The following is a 12717-nucleotide window of genomic DNA, read 5'->3' as shown; positions in this document are numbered from 1 at the left end:
ACACAAGACCACACAGTTCACAAAAGTGATGCAGAGTAGCAGCGGCTGGTTGATGAACATTGTACCGCAACGCCATTTATCATCTTGAGATAAAACAAACGGGTGTTGCTAGGCAAAGTCAGCGTGCAGCTTATGGCGGGGACGGAAAAACCCATTTAGAATCTAATCCTTCAAGATGACATTAACATGCGCTGAGTTTAAGTAGCTTATATAAACGCCCTGCTACAGCAACCGTTTGAGTCGGAGCATTTTAGAAGGAGTGTTGACGAGTCTCTCGACAAGTTTTCCTCGAGGATCCCACAGAGGCCTTTGTCTCTTTCCTAACAAACCTGAAGCTAAATTTATCCCTGCAGTTGTGAAGTGAACATAATATGATGAAACATCTCATTTGGAAATTGCTGAAATGTGTAAGTTTGAAGACACAGCCCTGAAAATTAAAAAACTAAAAATTACGGCAAAAATTATGTTAGCAGCTCACCTTTTACCCAAGTGGATGTTTGTTTGGTAGCTCGTCCAGCGAGCCCAGGTGGAACAACACATGATTTTATTCATAGTAGACAATAGCTAAAAAAAAAAAAGCTTAAGTGAGTTCTTCAAAGTAAGATGCTAATTTTTTTGTTGTACACCTGGAAGCTGTCTGGCAAGAGATGACAGAACACTCTTGTTAGCGTTTCATGCAAATACAATTAAAAATCGACTAATCTGACTGATATGCAAAGTAGTTCTGATTAGGCTGCTGCCATGAGACCAATTCATTTGTAATATATAAATATATTATCACATTAGTGGCCTGGCTCAGGGCACATCAATGCTGGTCGGTCAGTCAAACACATCCACATTGAAATATCTCCAAAATCATCTCAACAATTTTTAATCATCACTGTAAGATTTTGTACTTATATCAATGGTGCTTACAGGAGGAACCCTAAGAAATTTGCTGATCTACAGTACCACCACCACCAGCAGGTGGGACAACTCAAAAATCTATGTAGGCCTATAGCATGTGGAGTTTTAAAGCTCTTGCAGGCCCATAGTCCACAAACTTACTAGTTTTTGTTTCATTTATGTGGTGCCGTCAGGCCTCTTTCCAGACTGTGGGTCTGTACAGACTGACTCATCTGCCCCACCCATTTTTTATCCCAAGTACCTATGAGGGCGGGGCAAGCTATGCAGTCATCATTCTTATTGGCACATAAGTTTGGAGTAAAATAAATGTAGTGCACTAGTGGATGTTTCCTACCTAGAAACTGCATTTGAAAACGGTACTTGATTACTTTTCACCACTGCAGTGTCTTCTCAGTTCTAAAAAGTGGCACTGGACCTGTAAAAGCAGTGTGTGTGTGCTTTAGTCGACCAAAAAGTGCCAATTAGCCTTCGGCAAGACGGTGTTACTTACGTCCAGTACAAAGAAGGTGCTTTGGAAAAATGCTCTTTAAGCCTCGTCTCCATCAGCACTTTTGAATCTGATCATACATTTCTTATATTTATAATGCCAACAGCAATGTCCCCATGTCCAACTCGGTGGGATTTGACCTAAAAAGGAATGACATTGATGAATTCATTAATATCATACTTTCAATCTACCCCATACCGCGGTTATGGGCTGTACCACAGGCACTGCACCGTGTACATTACAGTTTAATGAAGAAATCCCTCGCCGTTTAAAAGCTTCTGAAACCTGCAGAGGCAGCTGCGGGGAGATTGTGCTGTACAAATATGTCAGCTCTAAACTCTTCCCTGTGTGTCCTGTACAGTATATTTATGCAGTTGGGGGTCCTGTGGGAAGAGCCAGAATTAGCAGTGGATAGTGAAAGGTCATCGAGCAGTGGGAATGGAAATCCTGTTGACGCAATCTGTCCAATCATATTTGTTTTCCTTTGGCCAGAATCGAGTGACTACGTCTAGATTCGAGGAACAAACCAAAATAACACAGGGACATAAAAATGCACGTGTTTATGTTCAAATTCTTTTTGACGGTTGCAGTGCCGGCATTCAAACTGCTTTTTTGACAAAACTGAAGTACTTTTCTTTTTTAAAAGAACATGCATCACTAATCAGCACAAGTTCCTAAAGAAAGTCTTAACGATGACAGTGACTGCTCGTATCGTAACCAGAGAAAGAGACGAGGACAAAGAGCTCTCTGAGGAGTCGGGGCAGACTCTGCCCCGACTGTGTTTTACAGTTGTTTAAACAGCTATGTCTGCTGCTTTACACAGTAAAAGCAGGCAGTCGGAGCCTCTGGAGGAGTTGTTTTTCACAGGCTTGTGTGGTATGCATGTGCGTCCCGGCCCACTCAGACCCACCTCATGGCTGGCTGGTTGGCATTCCTGCCTCGCTCTGTAATTATGGCTCTTCTCCAGGCCTCTCGGCTCTGCTCTCCCAGCCCTGCTGTACTCTTGACAGGGCAGGAACATACCTTTCGTTGAGGGCGCGCACTTTTCACCTGGACAATTAGCTCGGCCTTTAATTTTAACAATAACACATCGCCGCGCAACAATGTGCTTTGACATGTTGCTTTGGGCAACAGCTGCAACGGCAAAAGAGAAACTTCAATTACACTGGGTCTCATGTATCAAAAATCGGGGTTAATCATGATGTTTTTAACCTTGGGGTGAAATGATGCCGTATCAAATAAGTAAAAATTAATCAAAGATTTACAGTGAAGTGAGTACTTTGCTGTCAACCCGGTCTCCCAGTCAGTGTGTGAAGAAGCTAAAAACTGTAACACTTGCTGTGAAAGAGTCCACGCACCAAACAGCATGTAGATACTTGTGATCTGGTAGTTTGAAGACGAGGTTGGGAGTGGGAGCAGAGGAACTTTTACTGTGCATGTTCACTTAAGCATATCTGTTTACAGCGGTTAGATGAGTAAGCGGGAACATTTCTGGTTTTTCAGATTTGAAAGGTGTTTTCCCGTCTAATTTCATTCTGACATCTTCTTTAACCACTGCTTCATCCCCCCCCAAATCTCCATGCAGAGACAACATTACATAACATACGATGCGTGTATCACTTTCATATAAAAAGAAATCCCACAATAAAACATACATTTATCTGATTGTTCACCTGCAAAAACATTTGACTAAAAGTTAGCTTTGTGTAGCGGTTCAACAATGTAAACTTGTTGACGTTAACTGGTGAATAATAATCAATATATATTAACAGTATGTGAAAGGAAATCTCACAGAATTTCAAACAATCTACTCCATTCATGCTGCTGCAGGCACATGACATGCCTGCAGCAGAAGGATTAGGACGATCAGCTGAGCGCGACTCAATACCACATTGTTTCTCACCGCTTGTTTTTCCTCCGCCTCTCCTTGCAGCTTATCAGAAGAGGACAGAACCAAATCTTTCCCCTCCACACGCCTGCCGAACTTCAATCACTCGCTGTCCACTTCCCGCCACAAACTGCTCACAAGCCACTACGGTGGTGCCAAAATGTCCAAGGCTTTTGTTCTAATTTTTATGCTCTTTATTGTTTCAAACAAACAAAGCTCTTGTTGCTTTTTGTAAAAAAAAAAAAAAAAAAAGGACGAATAAGGACAAATAAATAAAGCAAATGGAAATTGAGAATATCAGCTTTGGGTTTCAGATTACAGACTGCTCACTGTTGGCTTTGTTTGCAGGTCACATCTGTAAAATAGTGATAAAAGGCAGCCGCACAACATGCTGTTGTGCGAAGTGTGTACGCAGGCCTCAACTCATCCTCCATTTGGGCTCTTGTTGTCTCTGCCCCACACTGATAACAAGAAACACACACTATACAAACTTAGTGCACTATGCAAACAAAGGGAACACCTTTCCCTGTGTTTCCAGTTTTTGTGCTAGGCTAAGCTAGCCAACTGCTAGCTCCAACAACATACTGAAAGGGGCATCTATCTTCTCATCAAACTGTAGCCAAGAAAATCAAATACGCATAAGTCAGTAACATACCTCACTTAGTCGTTATTCCACGTCTAAGTATGGATTTACAGAAAAGATACAGGGGTGAAATTTTGATCATGGCTTAATGAGAGAGGTATTAAAGCGACCTTCAGCATACGTGAATAGCTAAATATACACATCGCAGCAAATACATATCCCTAAACAGCCATTGTGCATTGTGAATTGTGCACAGAAAGCACTTTGAATGCACCTTAAAACCCTCGAAGAGCCACATCAGCAGTTTCTTGCCTCTGAGAAAGGACTGTGCGAAGCAGACACATTTAACCTGTATGTGGCCTATTCGCCTCTGGAACCCGTGTAATGGAGATTAAATTGCTCTAGGATGTGCTCACCTGGCACTCACGTGACCGGGCCTGTGCTTGATGGTGTGCAGCGGAAAAGAGCACGACGACAGCATATGTACTTACTGTGTTGACTCAAACTAAGCAAACATTGCACCTGGTGGGGACGAACAAACATTCACGCCTGACTCTCCGCTGTACCAGTTTCAGTTGCCTTGGGAAATCAGTGTGCTGCAGCAAAATATATTTTTACTTTCCAGTGTGATAATCATCTGTTTCCTTAGGCATTGCTTATCCTTAACTGTAATTTCATTCAGTCTGTGATTCATAAGCCGTGCCTCATCATGGCCTTTGCCAATCTTTCAGTTTTGCCTTAAAAAAGATTAAGAGCAATCTGGTTTGTTAACTTTTATGAATATGACTCACCTATATAGAGTGAGGAGTCTTTCTTCTTAACGTGATCATCGATGTAGGCCACCCCTAAAGGCTGCACCGGCGTGGCCCCGATCCCCAGCAGGACCTGGGCTCCGATCAGCAACAGGTACATCATGTTGGTGTTGGTCTTGTTGGCGCACACAGCGTCCTCTGCCAGCTGAGCGTCTCCGCTGCTTGTGTTGGAGCAAGCATCCCGACCCACATCAGTCCTCCACGTTTCCCCTATTTCATACTGATTAGTTAGAAATTCCGGGAGAGCTGAGAGAAGGGCGCCGAGCGCCATGACGATGCCCCCGCAGCCTATCAGACGGGGGCGATGTGCTTTGGCCCCAAAGTAGCTGACAAACAGGATCAATGCCAGGTTGCCAATTTCAAAGCTGCTGGCTATCACTCCAACGTCAGCACTTTGCAGGTTGAACCGCCGTTCCAGGGTGGTCAGCACACTCACCTAAAAGACAACAACGGAGAACAAAATCAATGTTGCTGAATGAAGCAAAATACACAAAACACAAGGATGTGGGAATTTCATGGCACGGACCAAAAGAGAAAATGTCATCATATGAATAATGAGAATACTGCTGGTTTTGATGTGTGATCTGTTAAAGCAGTTGAAATGCACAGGACACAATGATCAGATTGACCAGTTTGCATTCAGGTGACATGTAAATGCAAACCACATGGTGATTCAGTTCCGCAAATCGAAAGGACACATTATGCCAAGTTCAGACTACACAACTTTCTGCAAGTCTGCCAGCTCCACCTTAAATTTACATATGAAGATCCAATCACATGAATGGAGATTACACACAGTTAATATATTCAGATACAGACACTCCCGGTTCCAGAAAGTGAAGCCAATGCTGACGGGCAACAAACCTTTATTCTATAGTATACAGTATGTGCTATGAGTTTATGGTCTCCATCTGTAGTTTAAAGTGTTCTTCAATACAGCTTGAAGTTCATTTAGTAAATTAGTCCATTTAAAGTTAAATAGATGATGAAGGATTGGGGCATGGATAACATGTTTGACGGCCAGTACCATCTAATAGGTGCAGGTCGCAGGTGTAGGCGGACATGCAGTGGACGAGCCCCACCTCCTTGCTGCTCAAGATTGCTATTGCTACTTCTGGTTTCAAAAAACCAAGATGGCGATGACCACGATTCTAAACTCGAGGCTTCAAAGCGGCCGATCACAAACCAATGGATGACTTCACAGTAGGTTACCACTTGGATACAGATCATACATTTCTCACTCGGTGGAAGCGGGGCCTGTATTTGATGCTTTTGGATATGATCTTGGAGAAATCTTGAGTCATGCAGTTTGAAACTGTGCCTTTCCACTGGAATATCCTGAATGACAACCTGCTCAGATGTTCCACACTGCGTCTCCTCCCTGCCAACAGGCCTGTTTCCAATTAACTGCTCACAGCAACGTTTATTTCCACAGCTTCGGTCAGAGCGGCGAGGTTATGACGAGGTTTCCCTCTTTCACCAGCCGTCATCCACACAAGAGTCGGAGCCTACCAGTAACTCCCAGCAGAAGCAAACACAGAATGGCTGTTCACAATACAGTCTGTCAGTGGCTGATTAAATACTGTAAGGTAGTAAAGCCTAAATCAAATGAAGCATAATCAAGGCGTGCGATGGTGTTTGCTTTTGATACATGGGAACAGTCTCTCTGTGCCATGGGAACTACAGTGACTCATTCAAAGAGTTATCAAGCTATTTTCATCTGTCCCAAACCGTCCCTAAAATGGCATCACAAGTTTCCATCTCCCAACTGGCTTTGCTAAAAAGTCTTAACTGAGCTCTAGGAAGAAAAAAAAGAGGATCCTGCCAACACAAACATCCCTCTCTGAGAAGAGAGACTTCATTGCATTGCAAGATGAATCGACTCATGGCATCGTCGTTGGAACATTTTTCCATCAAATGCTCAATTTTGCCAGTTTAATGTACACAGAGGATTGAATTGGAGCAGAAGTTGTTTAAACAATAAAATGACGTTTGAGGCTCCAGAGCGCTCAAACGTCAGGCTGCTTTAGGGCCAAATGTGGAAGTGACTGATCAAAATAATCTTTTTTATGCAACTACACTTGGATTCTACATTTAACTTGACATTAGGCATCATACTTTATGACATAAAATATAAGGAATGGGAGTTTCTTCTCGGTAAAACACTAAAAACTGTAAAAATATTGCATACTGAGCACCACAATATGTTTGAAATACATAAAATATATTTTACTTTCTGTTGCTTTCACCGTGTATCATCCACTTTTGATCTAAGTGGAAATGTACAAACTCTGTGTCTTCTGTGTCCTTTAAAGACTTTGTACAATTATACTACAATCTGTCCTGAGGCAGAGAAGAAACCCTGTACCCCACAGTCCTGACTGATGCTTGGTCAACTATGAGCGGTTTCTGAACAGCCCCATCCTGCTTGAAACAAGATTTAATGCACCACAGACAAGCAGAGGAGGACATGTCACTGTCAACGGAGACAAACATTGTACGGCTTGGTTTGTCTTTGAAGTATTTTAAAAAGAAACATCCTCTGTGACTTTGTGGAGGCAGAAGTGACAGCAGGTCGCTCTTGCAGGTGCTTTGCACTGACTCCGCCACAACAAATCAAGGCTTGGGGAGGATGATTGTTGGGAGCGGTTTGTGCCAGTGTCCTCCGGTGGCGTTGAGCGGATGGAAAAACCATCAGAAAGAGTCATGATGGTTCCCGCCCCTTGGGCGACTCTTTCTCACAACTGCGAACTCACGACATTACCTCATCTTGTTCTTAGAAGCGATGCCAAACCCAAACAACCTGTTGACATTGTTGCTTTAGCTCTATACAGACAGCAACGCTGCAATAAAGCATAGCAAAGGGAATGAAGCCATTATCTAATCAGATGGCATCCCTTCACGAGAGAGGCCCGAGCAAGAGTGTGTGACAGACAACTTGTGCACTGGAAACACTCTGGATGAGTTAAGCTCTCGTCGCCATGTTCAATGTCTGAGCACTTCCACCATGACTCAAACACAGGCAGTCCTCCAGGAGGATTAAGACCAGCATAAATTATACAGAGAAAACCCAGAGAATTTCCAGACTGGTCAGTGGTCACAGCCACATTGTGACAGGATAACAACTCCGACTGTGGAAATGTTTAATAGGCTGCATAGTAACATAACAAACAGCTTCATACGAGCGTGACATAACCAGCTCATCTAAACAGATGACTACGTTTTTGCCTGAGCACAAGGAATCCAAATTTTCCACAAACTTAAAGGGACGGTGAGTGATTTTGGAGAAGGCGTATCTCTCTCTTGGTTGTTATTGTTGTTGATGATTTTACTGCACAGACCAGGTTTCGAACCCGCAGCCTCGGGCATGTGAGACTGACGCGCTTACCACTAGACCAAAGCCCCTGAGTGGCAGCTAACATGGGCTAGCACGTCTCTTAAGGTGTCGGGGAGTGATCTTTACAAACTGCAGAGCCAGGGCTGCATATTTGCTGATTTTTTGCAAAAAGTGTATTGGATTAAAAATTGCTTACTGCCTCTTTAATTCAGGATGGACTGACAGGCTCTGTGTCATCGGCGGGCAGAGAGCTGCTCAATGCTGACATTCAGTCGGGCACATTAAAGTTCAGCACTGACGTGAAAGTGCTGAAGTGGTGCCATTTGTGAAAGGCACGGCAGCTGTTTATAAGTGAAGCCTGGACTATTTAGAATCATGTCCACTGTTTTATGAGGTGTGACTTAGTGGGGGTTGGCTCAAGGTTAGCTAAACATACTTTAAAACGGTTCTGAAAGAGCTATTTTTAAGATCCGTTTGTTTATGTCTGAAAGAAGCTACAGCTACAGCGTTAACTGTGGGCACGCGGCTTATTTTCTGTTTCTAAACATGTATTGATCTTTTACTCAGGTTTTGCGACCGAGATGTGTTTGCTAGAAAACAGAAAGATTTTGCATTCACTGTCTATTCATTGATCGCTAACACAATCCAACAATAAAAGAACAGCGTGACGTTTTTGGATTATTAAATATTTGCCACTTCCTCTACCTAACATGACGTCAGGTGCTATGTTAATGGCTACACCTGTGTAATGTTTAATGAAATAGGCCGAGGCCCAATAATAAATCACCTGGGTGATGTATGATTTGGATAATGTCATATATTAACCTGAAATGAAACAGAATCATTGAAAGGATAATCTAATGACTCAGAAGTTATGCATGGAAGCATGGTGCACTCTACTGGAACAAAACTTTCAGCATGAATATTTATGGTGCTTTAAAAAGATAATAATGTTCCTGTTGAACAGTTTGGGCTTCTCCCCGCAACACTCAGCTGATTCAGTGCGAACAGTTTGACAGCTGAGATGAACACAGTTCAGGCTCAGATGTTAGTCGCACTTTGCCTGAAGTGTAAGATTCGGTTCTCATCGGGGAAGTGTTACTAGAACCCACAGAGCTCGTGTGCCACATGCACAGAAGTCACAAATAAGAGATTCCCAAGACTCGCGTATAATATATAGTCCAATTAAAATCGTCAAAATTAGCTGAGACATGTGACAGATTGCTTAACTGCACGGCCTCTTCTGGTACAGACTGAATCTTCAGATATCTGTGTTTTAGCTTGACAATCAGCTCAAAACTTAGAGATATTCAGTTTAACACCATTCATGAGAACAAACAGCAGAAAAAAAACTGTCACTTGAGGAACTGGGGTATGTTTCTAATCTTGAATTGCAGCCTGTCTGCGGGAAGAATCGTAAAAATAATTAACTTCATATGTATGGATTTAATGGAAATCAAAAGAGGCCAATAAAAAACAGAAAAGGAAACAAGGTAAATTTCTGAGAAGAGAGAGAAAAAGCCAAATAAATCAGGGAACAAGGGCGATCCCATTCTCTCTACGATCTATACTTCTGTGGTGTTGGCCTGTGCAGGGTGACGGGTTCAGAATCAGGACATGCAGCTTGGTGATGAGTGTCTTGTACAGTCAACAGCTCACAGAAAGCAGAGAGGCCATGATGATAGTGGACTTTTGTCCCTTCGCTGCCAGCAAACATTCCTAAATCCCATCATACAATCAGAGACGCCGCAGCGGCTCATGTGGGTTGATTCCAGTTCACCAGATTGTCACTGAACCAGGTACCTAATTGTACCTGTCCACGTAGATGAGCTCTGCTCTGCTGATGGACACAAACAGGCCAGAGAGGCTCCGAGTGTTAGTGTGACTCCAAACCCCCGCCCTCCAGGGTTACAATAATCGAACCGCTCAACTGGCCACCAAAAAGCAGAAGTGCGATGCCTGTCTTAACAGAAATAAACGGTAAAGGGGAGGTACATCCTCTTTGAGAAATCATCCCGAGCTGTCTGTGAGCAGGCTGCACCGCTGAGCTCTGCTGCCGCTCCGAGCTGCAGGACGCCTGATGCTCAGCAGGTCCGCTCGCAGAGAAGATAAGATGTTCCACTCCAAATATGGCCAAAGCATTTAGGGTTCAGTCCATTCACATTAACCGCAAGCCGGAGAAACGGCGTGATCCGGGGAGGGATAAACACCGCTAACGTCGAAAACTGAACGTTCACAGTGGTTTGCCCGAGGCTGTGCGGCTCCTCTGGGAAACTCTGAGGAATATTTTGGAGCACTTCAGGAAGCTTTGTCCCACTAAGTCTATATCAGAGTCTCTGCAAGCAGCCAGACTTTTCTGCTTTTGATGGAATTGTTTTTTCTTTGAAATATGATCACAAAGAACACATTTAAAACCTTGAGTGAGTAAAAGGACAAACAAATTAGGAAGCAGGAGGAATGGGGGGATGCGTCCTTGACCTTGAATGACATTTTGGGTATAATTACGGTCTCCCTGAATATAACTATTATACTATGATTTGTGCCAACCAAAGATGAACAGGTCCCTCGACCGTTTCTCAATGACTTTGGCTCAGTTTGAGTCGTGACATACAGTGAAGACAACCAGTGACAAGTATATGGGAGAATATTTGATCAACACTAAAGACTAAGGAGGGCAGATGAGCAGCATGGAATCTGTCCCGTCTGGGCTGCGTTCTTCCCCGTCCTACCACATGTCAATGACCAGCAGCATTTTCTCATTTGGCCTCAGGTGAGCAGAGGACCAGAGGCCCCAGTGAGAGGGGTCTGTGGGCGTCGCTCGGGGGGTTCGCGTGTTTCACTCACCAGGTACGCTCCGACGGTGCCCTGCGCCAACATGAGGGCGCATTCCGATATCAGGAAGATCTTTATATTGGAGAAGCACGAGGACTTCTTGCGGGGCCCGTCCGCTTCCAGCATGTCTCCGCCGCTCCGCTCCGAGTCCCGGTGCTTCTTCACCTGCATCCCCCTCCCTTCGTACTCCCCCCCCCGACACCACACCACGCTGTCTGCGAGACGCCGAAAGTGGCCGCGTAGGAAGACGCTCGGAGTTTGTCACCACTTGTGCCCCGGTGACTACATCCGCGACGCCGCTGCCGGTCGCTGTGTGTCCTGCTTCAACGATTTCCCCGCTTTCACCTGACAGGCGACGAAACGCACACCCGAACTGCGCGGGGCTCTGCCGGTGCTCGTGTGCGCCCGGAGCACTGGCTCCTCGTCGACGCGCGGGAACATGTGTGATGGACTCCCCTCGAGGCACGGGAGAAGTGCGGGCGCGCGACTCTCTGTCAGCTCGCTCGTGTCCGTCGCGGTGGCGTTTCGGCTCAGGTTCCGGTCTCCGTGCTGCCGACCCGGACTGTCATGGTCCCGCCCGGGCAACGACTGCTCTCTGTCTCCGTGCTCCTCTCTCTCTCTCTCTCTCTCTCTCTCCCCCTCTCTCTCTCTCTCTCTCTCTCTCTCTCTCTCTCCCTCCCTCTCCCTCTCCCTCCCTCTCTCTCTCTCTCTCTCTCTCTCTCCCTCCCTCTCCCTCTCCCTCTCTCTCTCTCTCTCTCTCTCTCTCCCTCCCTCCCTCTCCCTCTCCCTCCCTCTCTCTCTCTCTCTCTCTCTCTCTCTCCCTCTCCCTCTCTCTCTCTCTCTCTCTCTCTCCCTCTCCCTCTCTCTCTCTCCCTCTCTCGCTCTCTCTCTCTCTCTCTCTCTCTCTCTCTCTCTCTCCCTCTCTCTCTCTCTCTCTCTCTCTCCCGCTCCAAGTCTCTCTCTCTCTCTCTCCCTCTCTCTCTCTCTCTCTCTCTCTCTCTCTCTCTCTCTCTCTCTCTCTCCCTCTCCCTCTCTCTCTCTCCCTCTCTCGCTCTCTCTCTCTCTCTCTCTCTCTCTCTCTCTCTCTCTCTCTCTCCCTCTCTCTCTCTCTCTCTCTCTCTCCCGCTCCAAGTCTCTCTCTCTCTCTCTCCCTCTCTCTCTCTCTCTCTCTCTCTCTCTCTCTCCCTCTCTCTCTCCCTCTCTCTCTCTCTCTCTCTCTCTCTCTCCCGCTCCACGTCCACGTCTCTCTCTCTCTCTCTCTCTCCCTCTCTCTCTCCCTCTCTACTCCAACGCGCGGCCCTAGAGGCCGTGGGGTTGAATCACAACTCTTCTCAACTTGCCTTTGACTTTAAACCTCGGAAATATTGACGGAGAAAAGACAAGGAATAAAGTGATATGTGATGGCAATAAAACACTGTGTATTAGCTCAATAAACGCGGTGTAACTTGGTCCAGGTTGTGTCCGTGGGTCGCCTTTACTCGTGTCTGCCTGACTCCCCTTTGTGGGATCAAAGAAGCCATCAAAGACCTGGGGCTCCATCTATCGTGATCAAAGTAGGCATGAAACGGCTTTGCCTACCTTTGTTGGGGGGAAAAAGATGGCAAATCGGAATTAGGTTCATTGCTATTGTCAGGTAGAATTCTGTATCTCTAACAAAAAGAAGAAGTTGAAGGGAGGCTAGCCGAGTATCTTCTCTAGCGCCATGACAAAATGATTATTTAGGCCTGAAAACTACCTGATTCACAATAAGAAAATAAGAATTGATTAATTAATCATGCAAAAGTTGTGCTTTATATCATTTGTCAATTGAACATCTTTTGGATTTATACAGTGGGTCAGACATAGAAACTGTTGTGAGCAGTTGCACCAGGG

General features: G+C 45.2%; 1 protein-coding gene across 1 annotated transcript in view; it reads right to left on the bottom strand.

The window, feature by feature from the left end:
- slco3a1a (solute carrier organic anion transporter family member 3A1a) overlaps positions 1–11512 on the bottom strand; it is a 31809-nt gene extending 20297 nt beyond the window's left edge. The window contains exons 1-2 of the mRNA XM_035642481.2: positions 10858–11512; positions 4656–5112 (exon numbers count right to left, since the gene is read on the bottom strand). Coding sequence (XP_035498374.1) covers positions 4656–5112; positions 10858–11016 — 616 coding nt within the window. The 5' untranslated portion in view covers positions 11017–11512. The remainder of the gene's footprint in view (positions 1–4655; positions 5113–10857) is intronic.
- Between the last annotated feature and the right edge of the window lie 1205 nt (positions 11513–12717).

Source organism: Scophthalmus maximus, chromosome 7 (genome assembly GCF_022379125.1).
Source record: "Scophthalmus maximus strain ysfricsl-2021 chromosome 7, ASM2237912v1, whole genome shotgun sequence".
Lineage (NCBI taxonomy): Eukaryota > Metazoa > Chordata > Actinopteri > Pleuronectiformes > Scophthalmidae > Scophthalmus > Scophthalmus maximus.
Note: the sequence above shows the minus strand (reverse complement) of the source record. Positions and strands in the feature narration are given on the sequence as shown.